At 42.1% G+C, this 27,852-nt stretch overlaps 1 protein-coding gene across 3 annotated transcripts; it reads left to right on the top strand.

Moving 5' to 3' along the window:
* Position 1: 1 nt before the first annotated feature.
* On the top strand, positions 2–27,846 carry TPH1 (tryptophan hydroxylase 1). Of its 3 annotated transcripts, none has more exon segments than NM_001099955.2 (11): positions 2–34; positions 6,067–6,236; positions 9,664–9,847; positions 11,747–11,847; positions 15,156–15,223; positions 15,367–15,563; positions 18,631–18,766; positions 19,805–19,931; positions 21,374–21,469; positions 22,985–23,118; positions 24,718–27,834. In NM_001099955.2, coding segments are annotated over 10 exon segments (1,335 nt in total). In that variant the 5' UTR covers positions 2–34; positions 6,067–6,119; the 3' UTR covers positions 24,893–27,834.
* The last annotated feature ends 6 nt before the right edge of the window (positions 27,847–27,852 follow it).

Consider the following 27,852-nt stretch of genomic DNA (forward strand, 5'->3'; position numbering starts at 1 on the left):
CGAACAGACTCGGTTTCCCGCTAGCGGCGCCCAGGTGAGTGGCATGGCCAGTTCCCGCGGGCACCAGGCTCCGCCTGGGAGGATTTGATGGCGCTCGCCGGCGCGGGGCGGGCGCAGCGGCACCCTCCTGGGAGGTAAATGCTGGTGCGGAGCCAGGTCTGAGAGGCTGCCCTTGTACCTCCGCGGGCGATCACTTTTCTTTCCTGTCTTCTTTGGGGAGAAAAGACAGTATTTTGGTGCGTGTCCTGTGTGCCAGAAATAGGCTGTTTTTACTTCATCTGATTTCACCTTTATAACAGCTCCTGGGAGGTAAATATTTCTTTCATTCTCCCTATGGGGAAATGGGTTCCGAGCGGAACCCGTCTGGGCGCCTCCTCTATGTTAACAGGAATAGATAGAAATATTCTTTCTTCTTCATCAAAGAGCAACACCTCTTTCCTTGTCCTTTCTCCTTCCATAAGATAAACCCTCAAAGAAAGGGAGTCTCAGGTACAAAGCCTCTTAGCATCACCCCTTCCCCTTCCCCTCCGGCCCCAGCAGATGCCTAGGTTTGTTTGGTGCAAGGTGGCAGTGGGGCGGGTGCTGGCCGCGCAGATCCACTCAATAGGCCAGCTAAGCTTCGCTTCGCCTTTAACGGGTTTTTCAGAGGTTTCAAATGAGCTCATAGGTGTTTATGCTAGTTGCCTTGGGGGGGAGAAAAGACCAAGGTTGAACTTTCTAACCCAGTGAAAGTTTGTGCCTTTCGCAGTGATATTCTGGGTGTAAGTTTCTGTAAACATGATCTCTGTCGCTCCCGAATTTGGTCACTGGAGCTCATTTGTGCATAGGTTTTTACCGTTATTAACTTATCTTCCGGTTGGAATGTGTCTTCCGTTTCTGTTGTGTCTGCTATGGCCTTGGCTTCCTAGAATACCGTTTTTTTCAAAGGCAGTGTTTTGTTTTGTGTTTCATCTCCACTTTTATCCTCATTCCCATCCCCTCCCCACCCCTACTCCTGTTAGGCAGGAAAACCAAGCCTCTCTAGAAGATTGTCTCCCTCTGAACCAGTCCCCGAGCAGCTCGTGGTTCTGTCCGCAAGCAGCATCCGTGCTTTCAAAGGACTGGAATCTCATAGTGCTTTATGCTTCTGGGTCAGATAAATTTGAATCACACTTGTTATTGGTTAAACTGAGGGGAGAGAGGAATTGGTCACTGTAAACACCCCACACCCCATCCTCAACTTTCCCATGCAGCCATGGGTCTTCTGCCGCCTTCTCAGAGTGTCTTCCTTATCCCCCTGGCCAGCTCTGCACACCCACCTGAAGGGGTGGGAGAATGACAGCCTTCATTTCATTTCATGAGAAAAGGGTACCAGTTCACATTGGCTCATCAGTGCTGCTGTAAGAAGAAAACAAATGAATCTTGATGAGACATGGATTCAAACAAGTGTGATCCGTGGTCATTTTACGGCCTTTTATCTCACTAGGTTTTCTGTGAAGGAGTAAGGGAGGGTAGGTAGGCTGAACATGGCAGGAAAGACTAACAAGGAGCCCAGGAAGATACTGAGGTCGATGAAAGAGGTTTAAAGAAGTTCAGTGAAGGGGAAAAAAAGAACTGATGCCTCATAAACTGTCAGCCAGGCAGTTTCAGCCAAACTTTAGTAAAAATCAAAGCCCTACCTGTAAGCTTATGGGGGGGGGGGGGAGGGAGAAGAGGGAGGAAATTTTCTTCCAGTTTCTTTTTTTTTTTAAAGATTTATTTTTATTTATTTGAAAGACAGAGTTACAGAGAGAGGTCTTCCATCCACTGGTTCACTTCCCAGATGGCCGCAACAGCCAGAGCTGCGCCAATCCGAAGCCAGGAGCCAGGAGCTTCTTCCAGGTCTCCCATGCAGGTGTAGGGGCCCAAGGACTTGGGCCATCTTCCACTGCTTTCCCAGGCCATAGCAGAGAGCTGGATCGGAAGAGGAGCAGCCAGGACTAGAACCGGCGCCCATATGGGATGCCGGTGCTTCAGGCCAGGGTGTTAACCCGCTGTGCCACAGTGCTGGCCCCTCTTCCAGTTTCTTAGAAAAGGTTCCTTTTGAGAACCTTCACTCTTATCTTGCCTTAAACAAGAATAGGTAGGTGTCCAAATCTTAATATAATTCATATCGTATCAGAAAGGATGAACCCCAAATGACCGCTATGGCTGGCGCTGCACTGGTCCGAAGCCAGGAGCCAGGTGCCTCTTCCTGGTCTCCCATGCGGGTACAGGGGCCCAAGCACTTGGGCCATCCTCCACTGCACTCCCGGGCCACAGTGGAGAGCTGGACTGGAAGAGGAGCAACCGGGACTAGAACCCGGCGCCCATATTGGATGCCAGTGCCGCAGGCAGAGGACTAGCCAAAATAGATATAATTCCTATCTCCTCCCCCAAAGGCTTATGGGAATTAAATGGGATAATATTAGTGCATTACAGACATTTTATATAATTCCCTTACCTACTTCTTGGGTTCTGAAGAGTGGACAAGTCTTGTCAGTAGAGAGAAGAATTATTTTTTCCTTGTCTCCATACTCTTTGAACTTATACACAGAAGCCCTTCCAATAGTACATGCCTGATAAATAATTGATAAAATAAATTCCAAAAGTATCAGAAAGACTGAATGCTGAAGCAGAAAATTCAGCAGGTACGTTTAGTATCTGGTTATTGCTTATGACCATATAGAAAGTAACTGTGCCAGCTCACTTGGCTAATCCTCCACCTGCGGCGCCGGCACACCGGGTTCTAGTCCCAGTTGGGGCACCAGATTCTGTCCTGGTTGCTCCTCTTCCAGTCCAGCTCTCTGCTGTGGCCCAGGAAAGGAGGATGACCCAAGTGCTTGGGCCCTGCACCTGCATGGGAGACCAGGAGAAGCACCTGGGTCCTGGCTTCGGATTGGCACGGTGCACCGGCAGCAGCACACTGGCCGTAGTGGCCATTTGGGGGGTGAACCAACGGAAAAGGAAGACCTTTCTCTCTGTCTCTCTCTCTCACTGTCTATAACTCTACCTGTCAAAAAAAAAAAAAGAAAAGAAAAGAAAATAACTATGAGCCATTTTGGTACTTTATACCCTCTTTCAAGTCAGGGGGCACTGTTCAGGACTGTCATCTATCTTATAAGGGGCCCCAAAATGTTACATAGTATGGATTAAGGAAAAGTATATATGGAGAAAGAGGAAAGCTTGCAAGAGCTTTCTGATCAGACAGAGAAATGAACAACACCCTCATCTTGCATCACCCCATGACTTTTAATTCTAGAGAATAAATTGGCACAACTCAAACAATCTAAGTGGTTTTGTGAACTTGACAAAGTATGGAGAAGTTTTTCCACTTTAGCTTAGTGGAAAACTACCTTGCCTTATTTTTCTGACTTAACCTTGGGTCAGACTGGCTGTGACATGATGCTCAGACTGGCATTTGGGTGGGCATAGGAGATCAAGTCCGAATGCCCCTGCACTGTCTGGGTGGAAGCTTTTGAAGGGTCTGTCCTTGCTTACCTGGCCCACCTGGCCTCTCACTGCTCTGTAGTGGTTGGTTGCTTCCTCATCTTTTCTTTCACCTCCACATCTACTCCTTCCCATCACCTCCTTTTTCTTTAAGATCGTGTTAAAGCACGTCTTCAGGGAAGCCTCTCCGAACAGGACAGAATAATTAATCTAGTTACCACTGTCATGATACCATCTGTTCTCCTGACAGTTTTTACCCTTTTGCATTGTCATGCTCTCCTTATCAGAATCTCAGTTCCCTGAGGATGGGAATCATATATTTAATGCGTTTTTAACTTATTTATTCATTTAGTGTCATCTATACAGTGTTATTATGTTTAGGGACTATGAAGATGCTGAGCATACAAATGGTGAGTTAAAGTAATATGATCCCTGGGGGCTGACGCTGTGGTGCAGCAGGTCAAGCTGCCATCTGCAGCTCCAACGTCTTCTGTGGGTGCCAGTTCAAGTCCCGGCTGCTTCACTTGTTAATAATAGTAATAATAGGCCGGCGCCGCGGCTCAATAGGCTAATCCTCCACCTAGCGGCGCCTGCACACCGGGTTCTAGTCCCGGTCGGGGCGCCGGATTCTGTCCCGGTTGCCCCTCTCCCAGGCCAGCTCTCTGCTGTGGCCCAGGAAGGCAGTGGAGGATGGCCCAGGTGCTTGGGCCCTGCACCCCATGGGAGACCAGGAGAAGCACCTGGCTCCTGCCTTCCGCGGCGGCCATTGGAGGGTGAACCAACGGCAAAAGGAAGACCTTTCTCTCTGTCTCTCTCTCTCACTGTCCACTCTGCCTGTAAAAAAAAATAATAGTAATAATAGTAATAGTAATAATAATAATAATAATAATAATAATAATGTGATCTCTGCCCCTGTGGAGTTCACAGTCTAGTTAAGAGACAGACATAACCAAATGTTCACTGAGGCAAAGTCACAACTGCAGCTGTGACTATTGTTGTGAATGGGAGGTATATGGTTCTTTTTCTTTTCTTTCTTTCTTTTTTTTTTTTTATTTGACAGGCAGAGTTATAGACAGAGAGAGAGAGATACAGAGAGAAAGGTCTTCCTTCCATTGGTTCACTCCCCAAATGGCCTCTATGGCCGGCTCTACGCCGATCCAAAGCCAGGAGCCAGGTGCTTCTTTCTGGTCTCCCATGCAGGTGCAGGGGCCCAAGCACCTGGGCCATCCTCCACTGCCCTCCCGGGCCACAGCAGAGAACTGGACTGGAATGGGAGCAACCGGGACTAGAACCCGGCACCCATATGGAATGCCGGCGCCACAGGCGGAGGATTAACCAAGTGAGCCACGGCGCCGGCCCCATGGGAGGTATATGGTTCTATGATAACCGAGAGTAAAGGGTTGACCTGGGAGGGCAGGGAAGGCTTCCACCAGGGAGTGAAGTGTTGAGCTGTGGTAGGCTGGAACAGAGTCTCTCTGGCTCCAAGCCCACAGTCACCACTGTATCTGTTCTGAGTGGTTGCCATGGGCTTGGATCAATCAGTGAGAGCAAGTGAAAGACAGTGGAATCAGTCATATCATTTTGAATTGTTATAAGTTAATTCCACTAGAACTACAATATGGAACTTGGCTCAATAACCAAAGGAAAATGATTCAGAATACATTCTTAAATGCTGCTTTCATTGATTACGCCAAATCTTATTTCTCAAATGTGAATCAGCTGACAGCCACCAATGAAAAGATATCCTATCCTACTATACACCCACAATATCCTCACCTCCAACACACGTACAGGTAGTACTTGTAGGCCAATACTGAAAAAGATTCAGGACCCATGGACAAGGAATTCTATGGGCAGAGAGTGGAATCAGAATTCTCCTGGCTAATATTTACCCACCTGGTCCACATGTGCTCAGAGCTGGCTAGGCTTTGAGTCTGCAAAGTAAGCAGAAGGGCTTGCTTTTGCTCTAAAGATGCTGCCCCGTTCCAAGTCAAGACAGATACGGATAAAACATTTGAGGAAGCCATTCAGGATGTAGTATAACAGAGTGCTAAAATTGTGGGTGACCCGGGAGTGCAGTGGAGGATGGCCCAAGTCCTTGGGCCCTGCACCCCATGGGAGACCAGGAGAAGTACCTGGCTCCTGCCATCGGATCAGCGCGGTGCGCTGGCCGCAGCACGCCGGCCGCGGCAGCCATTGGAGGGTGAACCAACGGCAAAGGAAGACCTTTCTCTCTGTCTCTCTCTCACTATCCACTCTGCCTGTCAAAAAAAAAAAAAAATTGTGGGTGAAGGGGGTAGGACTTCATGGGGGAAGAGCACCCAGTATCAAGCTATACTCATCAGGGAGACTGCAAGGACCTAGTGGGCTGAGTCACGTCCTGAAAGAAGGATGGGTTTAGAAAAAAAGAAAAGGAAACTAGTAGTACGGCTACTGTTTATTCTAGGCATGATGGGAGGAAAGCGCTATCTTATTTAGTCTCATTGTTTTGCAAAGCTTATCTATCTGAGTTTTACGTTTTTGACTATTAAGTTTTAAGCTTTCAGGAAAGTGAAGCTTGGTAAATTAATGTACCTTTGGTTATTAAATATTTTCCATACTGTGCAACTTCTTTTTTAGCCTGTCATCTATAGTTTCATACTTTAGTTTTAGAGAATTACTCAAAAGTCATCATGATTGAAGATAATAAAGAGAACAAAGACCATTCTTTGGAAAGAGGAAGAGCAACTCTCATTTTTTCCTTAAAGAATGAAGTTGGAGGACTTATAAAAGCACTGAAAATCTTCCAGGTAAGCACTCTCCATATTTGTGCACAAGCTCTTCTGAAAATGAGTTTCTAAGTTTACATTTAAAACATAAATTATTGTAAATTTTTCATAGATGGGCTACAGAAAATTCTGAAGAACTTAAGTTTCTAAAATATTGATCAATTCTAATAAATGGGTGAGAGATACAATTTATGGAAGAGCAGATACAAATAGCTCATAGGAAACAGGGAAAGATGCATGTCATAGATTTCAGAGTATTGAATTTTAATTAAATAAAATGTTAAACTTTAAATATTATTTAATGATATACCTAATCACATATCACTGGGGCCAGTGCTGTGGCACAATAGGTTGGGCTGCCACCTGCAGTGCTGGAATCCCATATGGGTGCTAATTTGAGTCCCTGGTGCTCCACTTTTTTAAAAAAATTCTAGTTATTTTAAAAAATTAATTTGTTAATTACTCATTTATTATGTATTTGAAAGGCAGAGATAAAGAGAGAAGGAGAGAGGAAGAGAGAGAGAGAGAGGAGAGGTCAGTTATCCATCTGCTGGTTCACTCCCCAGATGGCCACAACAGCTGGAGCTGTACAGATCCAAAGCCAGGAGCCAGGAGCTTCCTTCTGGTCTCTCATGTGGGTGCAGGGGCCCAAGGACTCAGACCACCTTCTACTGCTCTCCCAGTCCATACTAGAGAGCTGGATTGGAAGTGGAGCAGCTGGGAATCGAACTGGCACCCATATGGGATGCCAGAACTGCAGTCAGCGGCTTTACCTGCAATGCCACAGCACCAGCCCTATCTATCTATCTATTTTAAAAATCTTACCTTTTTATTATTATTATCAATTTTCTTCTTTTTTTAAAGATTGATTTGTTTGAAAGGCAGTTACAGAGAGGCAGAGGCAGAGAGAGAGAGAGAGACATCTTTTGTCTGCTGGTTCACTCCTCAAATTGTTGCAATGGCCAGAACTGAGCTGATCTGAAGCCAGGAGCCTGGAGCTTCTTCCTGGTCACCCACGTGGATGCAGGGCTCCAAGGACTTGGACCATCTTCCACTGCTTTCTCAGGCACATTAGCAGGGATCTAGATCAGAGGTGGAGCAGCTGGGACTCGAACTAGTACCCATATGGGAAGCCAACACTGCAGGCAGTGGCTTTACCTGCTACACCACAGCACTGGCCCCTGCAGTGTATTTTGTAACTGGCTTCCTCCTATTAGTTCTGTGATAAATTCTCTCTTCCACAAGATAAACCCTATTCTAATTTCCTGGCATCCTCTAACACTCACTATTCTTTCTTGTGTGGTTCATGTCACCTAATAATTCTATTGTCATTGGTGCGTTAGCTTGTACATTTCCTTTGATTTGGAATCCCTTCTTCTTCCCTTCCATCTTCCTGTTCTGCCCATTCTTTAAGATTCATTTCATTCCCCCTTTACTCCACAAAACCTTCACTTTTTAAACTCATAATGTTTTTTTCCTTTACAACATATCTGCACCTGGACACTCACTTTTTGAATTTTCTGTTTGTCATTCGTGTATTGGTCAATTAGATTGTAAAGTCCTTGTATGTGGGTAACATCAGAAAGCTTATGGAAAAATGATTAAAAGGTAAGTTTATTTTGGTGCAAAAAATTTAAGCTCATGTATAGTTGTTTTTATAATATGTATTTGATTGAACTTTTTGGAAGACCTCTGGTGTGTATGAGTCTTACCCTTCTTTGCATTCTTCACAGTCCTTACCTGACTACACAAGTGTTCACTAAGTTATTTTAGGATAAACTGGTTAGCTTTGGAGATCATTTGCTCATTGTGTGTTTGGTTCTCATGGTTCAATGTTGTCTTCAGTGCTTTCCTCAGCTACCCAGATTGGTAGGAGATGATACCCTTCCCCTCAGGATTATATCATGGGACCCACAGCTCAGGCTGGTATGGGGAGACATCAGAAGAAGCAATCTGGGGGGCTGGTGTGGGGAGAGCTGCTGCCTGCAACCCTGCATCTCGTATGAGAACCAGTTTCAGTCCTGGTTGCTCCACTTCCTCTATGGCTCTGTGCTAATGCACCTGGGAAGTATCTGGGGCCCTGCCACCCACATGGGAGATCTAGTTGGAGTTCCAGGCCCCTGGCTTTGGCCTGGCCCAGCCCTGGTCATTGTAGCCATATGGGGAGTGAACCAGTGGATGGAAGATCTCTCTCTCTCTCTAACTATGCATTTCAAACAAATAATAAATTAATCTTAAGGGGAAAAAAGCTATCTAATTCAGCTGGTTACTAAGTTTGTGGCTTATGAGATTTTAGGCATTAAACTCTGTCTAAGACGTTCCCCTAGTTTTATTAAATGCATTTTTAAAAAGATTTTTATTTATTTATTTGAGAGGTGGGATTACAGACAGTGAGAGGGAGAGACAGTGAGAAAGGTCTTCCTTCCATTGGTTCACTCCCCAGATGGCCTCAACAGCTGGAGCTGTGCTAATCCAAAGTCAGGAGCCAGGTGTTTCTTCCTGGTCTCCCATGCGGGTAGAGGGGCCCAAGCTCTTGGGCCATCTTCTACTGCTTTCCCAGGCCATAGCAGAGAGCTGGATCAGAAGAGGGGCACTAGAGCCCCTCTGGGACTAGAGCCGGCGCCCATATGGGATGCTGGCGCTGCAGGCGGAGAATTAACCTACTGCGCCACAGAGCCAGCCCCTATTAAATGCATTTATTTATTTATTTATTTATTTTTTTGACAGGCAAAGTGGACAGAGAGAGAGACAGAGAGACAGAGAGAAAGGTCTTCCTTTTGCCGTTGGTTCACCCTCCAATGGCTGCCGCGGCCGGCGCACTGCAGCCGGCACATCGCACTGATCCGAAGCCAGGAGCCAGGTGCTTTTTCCTGGTCTCCCATGGGATGCAGGGCCCAAGGACTTGGGCCATCCTCCACTGCACTCCCGGGCCATAGCAGAGAGCTGGCCTGGAAGAGGGGCAACCAGGACAGAATCCGGCGCCCCGACTGGGACTAGAACCCGGTGTGCTGGCGCCGCAAGGCGGAGGATTAGCCTATTGAGCCACGGCACTGGCCTAAATGCATTTTTAAAAGAAACTTTTCTTTTTCAAGAACCAGCATTAATTTGAAACTGGTTTTTATTTGTGAGAATTTTCAAAAGATTCTTTGTATTGAGGAGATTTGGTATTTTTACTTGAATACCAATTAATTCTGACAATCTGAAGAACCTCTAATGGGTGTTATCTTATTAGTTTCTTGAGAGTATGGTGCATTTTGCAAACTTTTTTGAATAGTACATAATAGCTAAGGGGGCATTAGTTTGCTGTTACCACACTAAAACAGCCTTTTCACCTGTGGCTACTATGACCAGTGTGAGATTGATATTTAGCAGTAATGAATGTAATCTGCTCAAAGATTACTAACACTGGAGACAGTTACAGGAGCTGTTTACTCTCTGCTTTACACAGGAGAAACATGTGAACTTGTTACATATTGAGTCCCGAAAATCTAAGAGAAGAAACTCAGAATTTGAGATTTTTGTTGACTGTGATACCAACAGAGAACAATTGAATGATATTTTTCATCTTCTGAAGTCTCATACCAATGTTCTTTCTGTGACTCCACCAGATAATTTTACTATGAAGGAAGAAGGTAAGTTTGAAATGTGAAAGTATTACTTAGAAAATCAGGTGTTTGGTGTATGTCCAGTCTTACCCATTTTGAAGACATGAGAGTAAAAATAAAAATCTGTACAAACTGCTTATAGTCTTGTAATGAAGTGACACAAAATGTAATTGTTAAAAATGTAATTGCTAAGAAAAAATTATAAAACACTGTTTGATCAAATGTGGGAGAAATGAAAAGGAAATCTTGAGCATAAGAAAGAATTCAGGAGCTGGAGCTGTGGTGGAACAGGTAAAGCCATCACCTGCAGTGCCAGCATCCCATATGGGCGCTGGTTTGAATCCCGGCTGCTTCACTTCAGATCCAGCTCTCTGCTATGGCCTGGGAAAGCAGTAGAGAATGGCCCAAGTCTTTGGGCCCCTGAACTCACATGGGAGACCCAGAAGAAGCTTCTGTCTCCTGGCTTTGGATTGGCTCAGCTCCAGCTGTTGCAGCCAACTGGGAAGTGAACTAGTGGATGGAAGACCCCCACCTCTCTCTCTGCTTCTCCTTCTCTCTCTATGTAACGCTGACTTTCAAATAAATAAATAATTTTTTTAAAAAGAAAGAACTCAGAATGTTTAGAAATAGATTAAGTTATATCTTAATTTTTCTAATCACCAAGTATCTCTTGATTCCACAAACCACCAGTTCACAACCTCTGAGCTCTTAGTAATGCTCACCGAGTTTAGCATCTAGCTAAATGAATATTTTAAATTTTTTGAAAAAGTTGACAGCTGCTGAGAACTGTAATGTGAAATTCACTATGTACAGTATTTATTCCAGTTTCCTCTCCCACTTCTGTTGCTAGAGAAGCTTCTCATAGTCCCCGTGCCCACCAGTCACAACTAAAGGGTTAACACCTGGCAGAGCAGGGGCCTAGAGCTCCGCTGGTGTCTATTTTGAGTGATTGGTATCCAGGTTGTATTTGAGGTTAAATCTTGATTATGACTCTTAGGTACATTAGAAAGAGTGGTACACGGGAACAAGAAGGATTGCATTCTAGTCCTCCTCTCTTTTCCACTAGAAATTAGTTACCTTGGCAAATTACTTTTCCTTGCTGGATTTTCGTTATTTCATCTATAAAATGAGGAGCTTTCTAGATGGCTAAATGGTTCAGTTGATACTTAGGGTATACCAACTTGGGCCAGATATTTCTACTAAGCAAAGTAGCTTCAAAAATTATAGTTCCTACCTTACAGTTGTTCCAGTGCTTTCTGTAAGACAAACAGATGCATTGTAATAGAACATAATAAAAGCACAGGGAAGATTGGAAGCAGTGTGTCTCCGGAAGTCAGAGGACAAGGAGTCCACCTACAACATCCAGGAAGGCTTTCTGGAATGAGGAGCTCATTATATTTAGGTCTGGATGTTCTCAGGAAGCCAGCGGGGTGTTGTGGGGTGGGGAGTGGGAGCGCAATATGTATTCTAGGCAGAGGAACAGCGTTTGCAAAAACCCCAGGTCTTATGAGGGCCCAGAGAATGAGACTGGTGTCAGATCACAGCAACAAAGACATTAATGATTTCTAAGATCCTTTTCAGCAGCAAAAATAAAAATTCAAAGTGCTTATTAAATCTACACGTTGATCTGTAAACACACTTTACTTCCTTATTCTGCTTTTGTAGATAAATATGTGGCTTACAATTTTTTCTTACTTTTGATCTGTTATTAGCCTACAGTATTTCTCCAGTAATTAAGAAATCAACCTGAAGACCATAAAAAGGTTTTATAGCTTAAAAATTTTGAATACAATTTACTTCTTAGGTTTTCAGTATACATGCTAAAATTAAAAGTCTCATCCAAATGCATGTATTTCTTAATTTTGTCTCCCCATTGCCTTATTTAAGATCATCTTTTCCAGTTTCAGTGGTTTTTGTGTTTTTCAGGCATGGAGAGTGTTCCTTGGTTTCCAAAGAAGATTTCAGACCTGGACCATTGTGCTAACCGAGTTCTGATGTATGGATCTGAGCTAGATGCAGACCACCCTGTAAATATTTTTTAATGACTATTTCCATGAAAATAATGTAAAACAAATGAAAATTAAGGGCAACTTAAAAATTATTTACTTATTTTTATTTATTTGAAAGACAGAGGCAGGAAGGGTAGAGAGAAAGTGAAGGAGAGAGAGAGCGAAATCTTCATTCTAGTGGTTCACTTGCTAAATGCCTCCAATATCTGGGACAAGGTCAGACTGAAGCCAGAAGCCTGGAACTCAATCCAGGTTTCCCACATGAATGAGCCATCACAGCAGCCTTACAGGGTGCACATTAGCAGAAAGGCAGAGGCAGAAGTGGTGCCTGAACTTGAACCAGGAGCTCCAACATGGGATGCAAATGTCCCAGTGTCTTAACTGCTGCACCAAATGCCTGCCTCTAAGAACAACATTGCTTGAAAAGGTGTTTTTTCCTGAACAGGATCTTTTTTTTTTAATATATAAATTTGAGACATACACAGAGCACTCCCATCCAGTGATTCACACGCCAAATATCCATGCAGGCCAGAGCCAGGAGCCAGAAACACAATCCAGGTCTCCCACATGGATGGCAGGAACCCAGTTATTCGAGCTATCCCTGCTGTCTCCCAGGGTCTGTGCTGGCAGGAAGCTGGAGTTAGCAGCCAGAGCAGGGGGTCCAACCCAGGCACTCCAGTGTGGGATGTGGGTGTCTTCATCACTAGGCTATCATGACCATTTTATTTTATTTATTTGTTTGTTTATTTTTGACAGGCAGAGTGGACAGTGAGTGAGAGAGTGACAGAGAGAAAGGTCTTCCTTTTCCGTTGGTTCACCCCACAATGGCCGCTGCGGCCGGCACACCGTGCTGATCCAAAGCCCGGAGCCAGGTGCTTCTCCTGGTCTCCCATGCAGGTGCAGGGCCCAAGCACTTGGGCCATCCTCCACTGCACTCCCGGGCCACAGCACAGAGCTGGACAGGAAGAGGAGCAACCGGGACAAAATCCGGCGCCCCGACTGGGACTAGAACCCGTGTGCTGGCGCCGCAGGCGGAGGATTAGCCTATTGAGCCGCGGCGCCGGCCTATCATGACCATTTTAAAAAAATATTTATTTATTTATTTGGAAGGCAGAATTACAGAGAGAGGGAGAGGGAGAGAAAGAGATCTTTTATCTGCTGGTTCGCTCCCCAAATGGCTACATCCACCAGGGCTGGGCCAGGCTCAAGTTGGGAGCCAGGAACTCCATCTGGGTCTCCCATGTGGGTGGCAGTGCCCCAGACATGTGGATCTTCCTTTGCTGCTTTCCCAGGCACATTAGCAGGGAGCTGGTTATGAAGTGGAGCAGAGGGACTTGAACCAGCACTCATATGGGATGCTGGCATCACAGGCAGCGACTTCACAGGCTACACAACACCAGCCTCTGGGACCATGTTTTGATGTGGATTTCAGGAAGCATTTAGTAGACACCCATGTTGGTGGAATTATGACTAAACTGCCTGAAAAGCATCTAATTTCATTGGCTCCAAAACATCTGTCCAGTACTTGGCACCCCTATTCTGAAGAGCTATTCCAAGTGTTGTGATGAAATGAACACAGTATCTGAAGTCAGTTTGTATTAAAAATGGTCATGGGTTTTTGGAGCAGGGAATAAAGACCACCCATGTTGCCCACCATGATTGGTTTATTAGACAGTTGATGAACTAGGAAGCTGTACAGTACAAGCAAGAGTTGGGGAATCCATAAATCCAGGGCTTAAGCTTGCTCATGGGGCTCTAGGTTCATGGAGGGGAGAGGAGAAGAAAGTGCAGTTGTGGAGTTGCACAGATCAGGGCTTTAATCTGGCTTTTCTCACTTAATGGCTATGTGGCTGTGACCTTATAATACTTTAGACAGCCACTAGTCCATCGTCCATTTATTCTATAACCTCCTTGAATAACTATTGTAATAAATTGCAGTACTTGCCCTAGAGGAGCTTGCAGACTAGTTGAAAAGCTAAAGCACACACATAGAAATAAGCACAAGATGAAACGTAAAAGCGCCCTGAGTGATTAGAACCAGTTGCTTTGAAATATACGCAAGAGAGCAAACACCTCTAGCTGCAGGGACCGGAGAAAGGGCCTCAAAAGGTTTCAGCAGATAAGAGTCGGAGAGGAAGGAAGATTCAGGAAAGATTAATATGAACAAAGGTTCAGAGGCAAGAAACTCTGGGTCATATTTATGGAAAGGTGAGGACATCAGTTTTCCTGATCTCTTAACAAATCCTGCTGCTTCTCACTTCCCAGATGTTTCTGAGATTTGCTCCTTACTCACCCCATTACCATCCCTTAACTGGTTTCTCTGCCTCCAGCCTTGCCACCTTCAAACCTGTCCTCACAGTCCTCAGAGTGAGCGAACACCTCAGTATGACCATTATCCCTCTTCTCTCCTAAAAATCACCAGTGGTTCCTAGATTCCTAAGAGTACTGAAAACATATGTCCATATAAATCCCTGTACACAAATGTTCATAGCAGTGCTATTCATAACAGCAAAAAAGTAGAAGGAACCCAAATGTCCAACTGAATAATGGATAAAGTATATGATATCCATGTAATGGAATATTATGTGTTGTAGAGAGGCATGACGTATGTACATGTGCTACAACATGGGTAAACCTTGAAGAAGCAAGTCACAAAAAGCCCCATATTGTATGGTTCCTTTGATATGGAATGTCCAGTGGGCTGACATTGTGGTGCATCCTGGGAAGGCAGCACAGAGCTGGGTCAGAAGCAGGGTGGCCAGGATTTGAACCAGCACTCTGATAAGAGAAGCCAACATTGCAGCTTAACCAGCTGCACCACAGTGCTGGCCCCTTGTTAGCATGAGTTTTAACATTACTGTTATGTCTATTTTTTATTATGGCTTATTTCTTCAAATGGTGAATATGTGTGTATTTTGTGATAAAGTCTAAGGCTAGATTATATTGTCACTATTTCAGATATTATTGATTGCTGTTTTATTTTTAATTACTATTTCAGGTAACTGATGATATAGTCAAATGATTAAAAAACAAACCCTGTTTGGAAAAGAGCCATGCATATTTGACTAGGGCAGTGCTTTCCTTATTCAATTTATTTTATTTTCACAGCCTCTATGGTATCTTTGTAGCTACAGTATCTTTTATCTTTGTAGCCACTCGAGTATAAAACTGTCATATAGCATTGAGTTTAAAATAAAAATGATCATAAAACTCTAATCAATGCTTGTTCATAATAACTGTTATGTAGTCCTTTAATATAATAGCTTGAGGAAATGTTTCGCGTATTCTTTTATGTGGATATTTAAAAACTTATCTTTGATTATTAGGGCTTCAAAGACAATGTCTACCGTAAAAGACGAAAGTACTTTGCAGACTTGGCTATGAGCTATAAATAGTAAGTATATCATAAAAATAATGTATACTTTGAGATAATAAAATAGAGTAAATTATATTCATTTAGTGAAGAGAAAGCAAAATTAGTGCTACTATTTATTGAAAGCTAATTTAAAAATAACTCCTTCCCTCTACCTCAATTAGTGGAGACCCCATTCCTAAGGTTGAATTCACGGAAGAGGAGATTAAGACCTGGGGAACCGTATTCCGGGAGCTCAACAAACTCTATCCGACCCATGCTTGCAGAGAGTATCTCAAAAATTTACCTCTGCTTTCCAAGTATTGTGGATATCGGGAAGACAATATCCCACAGCTGGAAGATATTTCAAACTTTTTAAAAGGTAACAAGCAAATTAACTTTTCATAAGGAGAACATTGATCTCTGGTTTGATCATAACAACAGTTTTTAAAAATTTTTAATTGTTTTAATGTACATATTTAATATTTATTTTATTTATTTGAAAGGCAGGATGACAGAGAGACAGAGAGAGACAGAGAGATCTGTTTGCTGGTTCACTTCTCAAATGTCTGCAACTTTTGGGGCTGGCTCAGGTTGCAGCCAGGAGCCAGGAACTCTTTCTAGGTCTCCCACATGGGTGCGGGGTCTAAGCACTTGGGCCATCTTCTACTGCTTTCCCAGGCAGATTAGCAGGGAGCTAGATGGGCAGTGGAGCAGCTGGGACTGGAACCAGTGGCTTAGCCCACTGCGCCACAACACCATCCCCATGAGAACAGTTTTCATAGAGGAATAATGTCTATGGAAGGCCAGCCTTTTCCTATCCTCTGTCCTGGAATATCCAATCAAGGCCTGAGCACCACATTCGAAGAGCAATCATCTTAAGCTGAAAAGAGAAGAGGAAAGTGAACAGGATTATAAGGGGGTTTGAAAGTATGTCACATAAGTGAAACTGAAGGACTCTTAGGATGTTTAACCTGGAGACTTAAAGGATGCTGTAGCTTTATTTAAATATTTAAAAGCCATCTTATGTGATAGAGGGATCCTAAAGTAAAGAATGGTTGGATTGAAGCTGAAAGTTGCTGGCTGAAAATGGAGAGGGCCTTCCTCGTTGAATGAGCCATTTGAAAGCAGAACAGGCTCATGACCAGGTGCATTTCCCTCCCAGGGAGCTGGGAGCTGTTCATGCAAAAGCTGCACACCTGCTGGTCAGGGCCGTGGCAGGGGACAGCCAAGCAGCTTGGGCAAGGTCGGAGCGTTCGATCGCTGAAGCTCCTTTCCACACCAAGATTCTAATATTTTCCCAAGAAAGATGATGTGCCAGTAGGGACATAAACCGAGGGCAAGGATAGCTTAGTTCCATTTGGTTCTTCTAAAAGGAGAACTTTGATTTGGTCCAGGTCTCTTTGTTTTTTCTAGCTATTATAGGAAGTGAAGTGATGGTTCATCTCCAGGGTTTACAATATTTAGGAAAAATATGTATCCTTCTCTATCTTAGCAGATTAGAATGTTAGTGAAAATGGTTTTGACTCAGAGTTTATTTCCATTTTAGTCTGAAATTACTGTTTTATGTTTCTTACATTGACTGTTAACAGAAATCTACGTTAGCTGTTCAGTTCCTCAATTCTTAAGTTGTTCCTACAAAAGCCAGACAATTAAAAACAACTAGTGATTAAGGTTAATAGAGATCAACACACGTGACCTCACTGGACTTACAAATATGGACAAATATGTGCTACCAAAATTGTTGTAAAATTCAATTTGCATGAGAGTTGGAGGAAATATTTTGGATGCAATGCTGAAAGCTGTTCACTTGGGGTCCAGTTATAGAACATGTTTTACAGGCAAGTGTCAGAGAAACTAAAATGACAAGATAGTTCAAACAAAACATCAGTTGGAAGGGGCTACTTCACTGTCAAATGTGATAACCACTAGACATGTGGTTGTTTTATATGTTAAACAACTAAACTGAATTTCAACCAAAATCTTAGTCTCTGCATCACTCTAGTGACATCGCAAATGCTCCGTAACTACTTGTGGCCACTAGTTGCCTTTTGGGCAGCACAGATTTAGAGCATTTCTATCCCTGTGGGAAGTTCTTCTGGACAGTGTCCTCTGCTCATCAGAGTGTGAGCATCCAAGTGAAAACAACTGGATGGCATGGGAATACCAGAACTGTGATGGTTTGAAGTTCAGGACCAGATTGGGACTCACGGAGGCCTCCCAAGCCTGCCTCGTGGCTGGCTCCTTGTCCAGTAGGCTTGCAGTGTTGGCTTTAGGAAAAGCACCATTCAGTTTAGATAAAACAGAGTATTTTACAAGAGATAGTATTGGTTTAAAATGGTGTAGATTAAACAAATGACTCTCACCTAAATTAATAGATTCTGTCAGCAAGTTTTTAGAAGAAAGAAGTAAGACTGTTCAGGTAAGATTCTAAACCCTTTAGGGAGACAGCAAAGTATAGCATGAGGAGACTTTAGTTCTTTTTTTTTTTTTTTATTCTTTGTTTGAAAGAGAGAGAGTGAGCGAGCGAGCGAGAGCTCTTTCATCTGTTAGTTCTCTCCCCAGATCAGATACCCACAACAGCCAGGGCTAGGTCAGGCCAAAGCCAGGAGCCAGGAATTCAAGCCAGGTCTCCCATGTGAGTGGGAGGGACCTGACTACCTGTGTTATCACGTGCTGCCTCCCAGGGTGTGCATTAGTAGGAAGCTAAATTGGAGAGCAGAGCTGGGACTTGAACATAGGCGTTTTGGTATGAGATGTAGGCATCCCAAGTGATGTCTTACTGCATCAAACCCTGAGGCCTAGAGTTTTGTATTCTCTTTATCATTCTTACATGGCCTTGGGAACATTACTGAGTTGCAGAACCTCAGTTTTATAGTTGTCACAATAGGAGAAAAACCCTTAGCTCATCTAGCTCAGAGCAGATGTTTGGTGTAGTGTTTAAGATGCCAGTGGTATCCTGTATTGGAGTAACTGAGTTCAAGTCCTGGCTTTTCTCAGTTCCAGCTTCCTGCTAATGTGCCCCCCGGGAAGCAGCAGGTGGTGGCTTAAGTGGTTTGGTCCCTGCCACTCACGTGGGAAGCCTGGCTTGAATTCTGGGCTCCTGGCGTTGGCCTGGCCTAGCCCCAGCTGTTGTGGGCATGGTGGGTGGGTGGGTGGGGTGGAAATGAACCAGTGGTTTCGAGCTCCCTTTTCCTTTGTTTCTGACTCTTTGTATTTCTCTGATTCTCTCTCTGCTTCTCAAATAATAAATAAATTGAAATTTAGAAAGAACTAGCTGATTGCTTGGCTATGGTAAGTGTTTAAAAATTATTAGATCCCCTAGTACACATATGCTTAATTTTATCTTTCTATGCCCTCTCATCGTGTTACTTGGTGTCACTTGCAGAATTAAAATGGTCTACATCTGTTCTGGTAAGATTTTCTCTGTTTTCACCTTTGCTTTGCAGAGCGCACAGGTTTTTCCATTCGTCCTGTGGCTGGTTACTTATCACCAAGAGATTTCTTATCAGGTTTAGCCTTTCGAGTTTTTCACTGCACTCAATATGTGAGACACAGTTCAGACCCCTTCTATACCCCAGAGCCGTAAGTATTTCTCCTTCAGCCCTTCATTCATCAAATGGTTATTTACAATAACGGTACCTATCACATGTGTGTGTGTGTGTGTGTGTGTGTGTGTGTGATTAAATGAATTAGCACATGTCAAGCATTGCATTTAGAATACTGCCTGACACATATTATGTGTTGCATGCACTATACACTTTCATCTTTTTTTAATATTTATTTGAAAGATAAAGTTACAGAGAGAGGTAGAGACAGAGATAAAGAGGTCTTCCATCTGCTGGTTCGCTCCCCAAATGGCCACAATGGCTGGAGCTGAGCCAATTCGCAGCCAGGAGCCAGGAGCTTCTTCCAGGTCTCCGCTTGGGTGCAGGGGCCCAGGGCCATCCTCTGATGCTTTCCCAGGTGCATTAGCAGGGAGCTAGATTGGAAGTGAAGCAGCCATATGGATGCTGGCACTGCAGGCTGGGTCTTTAACCTGCTGCACCACAGCACCAGCCCCAACATGTTCATCTTTATCACTGTTGTTGGTAGTTGACAGCATGTTAGCTGCTGGATGCTATTGTAAGCACAGGGAACATAATAATGAAAAAAAAAAAAGATAATTCCTGCCTTTATAGAGCTTGTGTTCTAGTTGGAGATAAATATAATAACCAAATAAGTAAATGCGTGTGTGTGTTATGTAAGAAGGTAGTGACTGTCAAGGAAAAAAAAAATAGAAAGAGGGAAGGGGATAGAGGTGTGTTGTGGGACATTGTTGTTTTGCAAAGGGTGATCAGCAAAGGCCTTGCTGAGAAGGTGACATTTGACAGAGACCTGGTTTGGGGGATATGAGCATTTGAAATATATCTGATATGCACTTACATGTGTATGTCAGTGAGCAGCCAAGATACTGAGTCAAAATCATTTCTTTATCTGATTATTGGCCTTTTGATCTATTACCAAGTCAAAACCACCTGGTCAACTAGAAAAAAGTTAAAATTGAATTTTGATTTGAGTGAATGGTTCATTATGCATTTATGCTCAGCACCAGAGTGTGACAAACTTATTCCTCTGTTTCAGGGATACCTGCCATGAACTCTTAGGTCACGTTCCCCTTTTGGCTGAGCCAAGTTTTGCTCAGTTCTCCCAAGAAATTGGCCTGGCTTCCCTTGGAGCTTCAGAGGAGGCTGTTCAAAAACTGGCAACGGTAGCAATCTGGAAATAACTATAGATTTGTAATTCTCAATTGGAATGGGATGCATGAATATTGATGTAGTTTAAAAGTTTAAACTACAAAATAGTAGAAATTTTCCTGTGTGCATAATATTTAAATAATCTAAATGTAAATTTTAAGGATTTACAAAGGGATGCATGAGACTGAACAAGGTAGAGAAAACACAAGGTTATGATAATGTCAATAGGTTGTGTATCTTCTGTTTTCAAATAAAAATGCTAAGTTCCACAAAAATGATGCTGAAATATTTTTTCATATCAAGACAAGTGACTTTTTAGTACAAGACATTGTGCTGAAATTACAAAGATGAGTCAGGCTTGGTTCCTTTGTTCGAGGAGTTTATATACCACATGAGCTGACAGTTGTGTTGGAATGAGATAAAAATTATGAGAAGTGCGTGCTCTGGGGATGCAGGAAACCATTTGAAGGAAGTTTTCATAGAAAAGACACATCTAGGCCAGATGATGGAAATGAATAATGTTTTAATACGTCTAGGAAAGAAGAGCACGTCAGGATGAGGGCACACAAGGAAAGACAGACAGAGAGCTGTTTGGTGTGTCAAGGGAAAAACAAGAAGCCAGAACACAGGGTGAGGGTGGAGGAGGTGATGTAAAATAGTCTGGGTTGTTAGAACCGTGCTTCTCCAACTGCAGTTCAGGGACCCTTGGGGTCTCTGAGAGCCTTTCACAGGGTGTCTGCAAAGGATCCATTGAAAGTGCAAAGTGGATTTTAATGTAGCAGACAGTTCAGATTCCACATTGCAGCGTGGTGTCAACCCTTTTTCAATTAATAATTGTACGCAGCTGAATTTTCCTCATATTCCTTCAGCTGAAACAGCATATTGCAGCAGGTTAAATATGGAAGCAGATATAACAATCCATCTGAGTTCTAACCAGACATTGGCTAAAGTCTAGCCAGACATTAAAAAGATTTGTAATAATGTCATTAATTAAACATTACAGTGTAATAACATCAGTGATATATAATTATATATGATTATTCTTTCTCACAGTGTTATATTTCTCACAGTGTAAAACAATGCTACTTTTCTCACTTTTTTGTTGTGTAAGATATAATTGTTTTACTAAAATTTGATTTACGTTAGTATAAGATGGGCTTATTATATTTTACAATTAGTAGCAATTTAGAAATTTTCTAACCTTAAATTCTCAGCATGGTTAATACAGCTAGCTATAACCTATGATGAAATAGAACTTTGGAGTCCTTAGTGATTTGTCATTGTATGTAGGAATCCTCAGAACACAAGTTTGAGAAGTGCTGGTTTAAAATGAGACTTGTGAACCGGGCTGGGATCTTGGGCTTTATTCTGTGCTTTGAGTCAGTGACTAAGAGTTGAAGTGTGTTTTAAATGGAGTAACTCAGCATGTGAAAGTCATATTGATGTCCTTTTGCAGTGCTACTTTTTCACTGTGGAGTTTGGTCTATGTAAACAAGATGGACAGTTACGAGTCTTCGGCGCTGGCTTACTTTCTTCTATCAGTGAACTCAAAGTAAGAGTTGTAAATCTTTGCACGGAATCATATTCACCCTAAAATAGCTGATGCAACCTGAAATGGTCTCTGTATCTGAACAAGAGCTTACTATGGAAAATGCTTGGGGGCAGCGATCAACACTGCTTGAAGGCATTTCCTCTTATTTCCCAAGTTTTAAATTATTCACTGAATGAATACAAAAAGATATTGAAAGATATTCTTTTTTATGCAAAAATGAAATCATTAGTATAGTTTTTTCATAATAGGCATCTTCCATGAACTTTTTGAAAACCTCAGTTTATGTGTATATAGATGGACATGTAATTTCTTTTTTTTAAAGATTTATTTACTTGAGAGACAGAGTTACAGACAGAGAAAAGGAGAGAGAGAGAGAAAGAGAGAGAGAGAGAGAGAGGTATCTTCCATCTGCTGATTCACTCACCAAATGGCTAGAAGGGCCAGAGCTGGGCTAATCCAAAGCCAGGAGCCAGGAGCTTCTTCCAGGTCTCCCATGGGGATGTAGACCAAGAACTTGGGCCATCTTCTACTGCTTTCCCAGGCCATCAGCAGGGAGCTGGATTGGAAGTAGAGCATCTAGGACTGAAACTGGAGCCCATATGGGATGCTGACACCACAGGTGGATGCTTAACCTACTACACCACAGTGCCAGCCTCAACATGTAATTTCTTGTAAATAAAAAGTATTTTAAAGCTTTTGCTTACAAAGTCTTTCTGTTTACTCTCTATGATATGCTAGCAGCAGCTTTTATAATTTCTAGGGAATTATTTGAGATTTATTATTTACCCAGTGAATGAATGAACTTAACAGTTAAGGGGTGGAGGGAAGAGTGGGAAGAGTGGATGGAGATAATGAGTTGTACTAAAGAGAATCGACTGCAAATTTTGTTCCTAAACTGTACTTTATATGTTGTGTGTGTGTGTGGGTGCAAACTGTTGAAGTCTATGCTTAGTCCTTTGTATATAAAATCAAACTAAAATGAACCCTAATGAAGGAGATGGGAGAGTGAGAGGGAGGTGGGATTGGATCTGGGGGGGAGGTTGGGTATGGGGGAAAGAACCACTGTATTCTTAAAGCTGTATCTACAAAAATATGCACTCATTAAATAAAAACTTTAAAAAAAAGTGGAGGGAGAGTGGGAACTGTCCAAGGTACTGTGTTGCTCTCAAGGAGCCTGCCCCCTGGTGGTGGATATAACTCATTTATAAGAATAATGTGCTGAGTAGAAAATACCTACTACAATGCAGGAACAAATAAACATCTTTGAGTGCCGTCTACACTGAGAAGAGACTGAGAATACAGCCATGGAGATTATCTTGGGAGCATTTGTGGGAAACTGCCAGTTATTTGTGTTTCTGGAAAATATTGTGGGTTAATTAGAGCTAAAGGAGTTAAGTTTGGAATTGTAGGTTGGGGCCATTACGTATGTAAGTCCTTCAAAGGTATGCCAATTATGACAGTTGCATGAGTTATGGAAATAGATATTACCTGATCCACTGACTCTTTGTTCTCCAGCATGTGCTTTCTGGACATGCCAAAGTAAAGCCTTTTGATCCCAAGATTACCTGCAAACAAGAATGCCTCATCACAACTTTTCAGGATGTCTACTTTGTATCTGAAAGCTTTGAAGATGCAAAGGAGAAGATGAGGTAAAGTATATCTTTCTGATGTCCTCTTTTCTTCTGCAAAAGGCAGGTTCAATAATGATAATGTCACAGAAGCTAGATAATTAGGAGCCCACTAGAGGATTTCTGCCAACACATCTCTCTTTCAGAAGAGATACTCAGAGTATGTTGCATATAATGATAGGTGGTTACAAATATGAACCTATATGCTGAATCCATATGAATCTATATTCATATATATGAATATATATATATTCAATCTTATAAGAATCTATATTCTTCCTGGTCCTTGTCATCAGAGTTTATAGTTTAATAGGAAAAAAATATACAAAGTCACTTTTTAACAACATGGCAACTGACAAGAGTCTAAAAGATTTACGAATGAAACATTGTTCTGCATTTTATTCAAAAGCAATTAATTCCAGTTGGGGGAGCAGGTAAGGTTTAATGTCATTTGAGAAAGGATACATAGTAGTTAGATATGTCAAATTACAATCTGAGAGACATGAAGCAAGATAAGGAGGTTGAAAAATGTAAGAGATATGTATGAGGCAAAGCTGTGCTTTAACTATTCAGCTAAGTGTATGGTTAAGAAAGGAGTTTATTGGAGGCAGAGAAAGTTTTTAGGAGACTCTTACAAACTTCAGATGAAAATTAAAGCCTGAATAAAGACAGAGGTCATAGGAAAGGAAAGGACTACAGAAGCAGAGTAACAATGCAGCATTCGATGGAAGGGGCCATGAGGTCACATTCAAGGATGAGGAGGGACTGAAGTTGAAGGCATGTTCCTTCTCTTCCAGAGATGTAACTTTTGTGGTGGAATTAGACTGTGCACAGAACCAAATAACAATACCAGCAGGACCTTCTCTATCACACGAGGCATCTTTTTGCAGATTAGAAGAGTGCCCTCTGGGTAGGCCAGGTGGATGGCAACCAATCTGGATTTCAGTCCCTATGCATCATGTGCAATTGTCCTCAGCTGCACAGTTATTCACAGGGGTTCTGAATGTGGTTTTTCTTAGGGGTGCCAAATGCAAGGTTCAGATGTTGGCTTGATAAAGTAGCAAGAACTTTAATGCTTGGAGCAAGAGTAAGATTTATGTCATTTGAGAGGAGGCTAGAGGAAAACATTCTAAGCAGAAAGAATGTACATATGCAGGAGGTAGGACTATTCTTAGCCCACTGAGGATGTGTGTGTGTGTGTGTGTGTGTGTGTGTTTGCATATGTGAGTTTGTGTATATGTAAACATAGGTTTAGTTATGTCACTGAGGGACCTGTTACTATGGGGTCATGCTGCTATTGTCTATTGATAAAGTTAGTCTCTTTATTGTAGTCAAAAGATATATAAAGCAATAATAAATCATTAACAAAGTCATCTACAGGATCTTTCCCTAGTAATACTGGAATAGAGATGTCCGTGATTACTTTAGAGTTTCCACTCTGGGAGATTCCCGGGGATTTCTGCACATGGCCGTGTAGTGAAGCAGTCAGATTGGTTGTTTGCCTGCATGTCTAATAAAGATTTGTCTTTTGCCCAAGGTGTGAAATATATATAATATTATTTAATTTCCACCATTTCCCCCCCTACAAACTTATGGCCTCTTATTTGTTTTCCTAAATAGAGAATTTACCAAAACAATTAAGCGTCCCTTTGGAGTGAAATATAATCCCTACACACGAAGCATTCAGATCCTGAAAGACGCCAAAAGCATAACGAATGCCATGAACGAGCTGCGGCATGATCTTGACGTTGTCAGCGACGCCCTTGGGAAGGTCAGCAGGCAGCTGAGTGTCTGACGGCTGCCAGTCCTAACTCAGACACCATCTGAGCATCGATTCAGAGGCCTTGGTGGGCCAGCCCTGCTTTTCTTGGAGACCTGATCATGGAAGGATAGCCGCTTCTGGCTAAATGATACTCTAATCCCATTTCTTAATGAATCACTAGGCTAAAACTGCACCTGGATACTTTATCTGCTAATCATTTTGTTTTTGGTAATGGTTTAGTGAAATACAATTCACATACCATACAATTTACTCACCACCCATTTTTAGTAGTAAATTGTTTGACCCAATGGATGGAACTAGTCTGGGCCTATTTGCTCCAATTCTTCCTGAATAAGATGGATTTTATGATTATTTAGGTCTCTATGAGTATTATAGAGCTCTGACTCATGTTGTTACCTGAGATCCCTTTATTTATAAAGTATTTGCTACTTACTACCGAATTTGTGCCAAGCTCAGTGACATTCACACACCCAACTTGATAGATCAGTTGTTTTATACTGCTAGCATGAGCAAAATTATAGAGGTCTTTATACACAGGGCATACCTAGTAAGAGTTGGTAGTCTAGTTTCAAGTGTAGTATTTTACAGGAAAATAAGAGTAGCTATCTGGAAAGGTTGATTGGGGCATAAGCCTTCAGGCTAATAATTTTAGGGGGCCCCTTTCCAAATAACTATTCTTGAAACTCACTTTCCTTTCTATGACATCATATAATGCTGGCTTTGTCCTAGATTATCTGTCTTCCTCCTGAGTACAAGAGGAAATTGGTATGGGTGCCACCTGGAAAGCCTTGTACTCACACATGCAGTCCCAGATGTTGTAATGGGATTATCCTCTGGCTAGCAGGAGGTAATGTGGTCAAAGGGAGGGTTCAAACTGAGATAAGAGAAGCACAAAGTGAAAGTTGGAAAAGCAGTGCCAAGCACTTTATCTCCAGGGTAAGCAGTGAGGGCAGAAGATGGGGACAAGGGGAGGAAATGGATCTGGAAAGTCAGGAAAAGCAATTTAGGATTGAGATTGTAAATAATGCAAAGGGTTACAAGGACTGGTTTTTATGTGGTGTCAGCTGAAACATAGGGAGTAAGCAATATAGTGTTTTTTCTCTCTTTTTAAGATGGGGGTAGCATTTTTCTAAAAGAAATATTTATTTATTTATTTATTTATTTATTTAGAAAGTCAGAGTTACAGAGAAAGAGGGAGAGACAGAGAGAGATCTTCATTCACTGGTTCATTCCCCATATGGCTGTAATGGCCAGGGCTGAGCCAGACTGAAGCCAGGAGCCAGGAGCTTCATCCGGATCTCCTACATGGGTGGTAGGCAGAGGCCCAAACCTGCCTGGGCCATCTTCCGCTGCTTTTCCCAGGCCATTGGCAGGGAGATGGATCAGAATGGAGCAACCAGGACATGAACCGGCATCCATATCGGATGCCAGCACTGCAGGTGGCAGCTTTACCCACTACACCACAATGCTTGCCTCAGCAATGTAGTTCTATATGAGTGAAGCAGAACTCCCCAATACATGCTTGTGTCTTCTTAATTTGCTCCTTCTGCCCCTTGCCCCATCCACTAAAGGAAGAAGATTCTCAAGTTTCTATCTTCAGCCCTCTTCTCTCTCTGCCGTTCATGGGCAATGTCAGCCACATCCATGATTTCAATTCCTATTTTGGATGACTCCTATATATGTAGTTCTCACCCTGGCATCTTTTTAGAATGTTTGCTTCTTAATTCCCACTGCCTGCTGGATATGTCCATCTTGATTTACCATAAGTGAGACCAGTGTTGTACAGTTTTATCTGACACCACTCACCATGAAATAAAGTTGTGCAACATACCAGACCTGCCAAGCATCTCAAATCTGACAGTTCTGAAAAGAACTTAGGAGCACCTGAGTGTTACACCCCTGCAGCTTCTTTGTGTTAATGCTATAACAAGGGTCATGTTCTCAGTCAGTTTTCTATGGCTAACCAGCTACTTAAAAACTGTGCCCCCCCCCCCATTAATTGTCAAATTGTATACCACTTAACTTGTTTTGTTTTCATAGACTACCAGACCTTTTAAACCTTTTTAGACCTGAAAAGAAATTATAACAAACTTTAAAAAAATGTGTTTCATTTTATGTTATACAAGGAAATAGAATTTAGGAGTGTAACTCATGCTATTTCAGATCTTTACTTATAAATTTTAACAGTTAATTAACTCTTAAGTATACATATGCCAGTAAATGGATCTGCTAGTTAATCTGAAATCATTTGAAATATTGGTTAACTAGTTTATAATTAGTCTATGTGCTTGCAAGGAAATCTTATAATATGTAGCAAATAACAGCAAATAAGGCCTGTTTTCATATAACTTTGATCATAGTGAAGAATCAGTTATTAATTTTTAAAGTAATGTATTGAGAATTACTATATGACTAAAGCACACCAAAATAAAGGTTAAAGATACATTTCTGTAGTCCATAATGTCAGAACAATGAAAATATTTAATAATGAATTTCAATACTTTCTTCTAACCTTTGTGATATTTGGTAAGTCAGAAATCTTCTAATTCTTATGTATTTTAAGTATGTCTTCAAAGCATCTAGGAGCTTGTTAATATTTATCCAAACCTGAGAAAATTGAACTAAAATGTGGTTCATAATTTTTTATCAGTATATCATTACTCACAGGCATTCTAACTTTGAAGAAAGTTCAAAACCTAGTTGTCAGAATGCCTACATTTCATCATTTGGAGTTATACATGTAGTAATCACACAGCAACATATACAGAATTATTGTTAAATTTTTAAGTTGGATTCAAATTGAAAAAAACTAGAATTTAAAAAAAACATATAATAGAACCCATACTTCAATTTCTAAATATAAAGATACTGTGATCTATTTTAGTCTGCTTTGTTTTACTATGTAATGTACATTTATGATTTGCAAGTATGTTATTCAACTGAGTAATAAATGACCATACAATTCATGTTCT

The sequence above is a fragment of the Oryctolagus cuniculus genome, chromosome 1, assembly GCF_964237555.1.
Source record: "Oryctolagus cuniculus chromosome 1, mOryCun1.1, whole genome shotgun sequence".
NCBI classification, from domain to species: Eukaryota; Metazoa; Chordata; class Mammalia; order Lagomorpha; family Leporidae; genus Oryctolagus; species Oryctolagus cuniculus.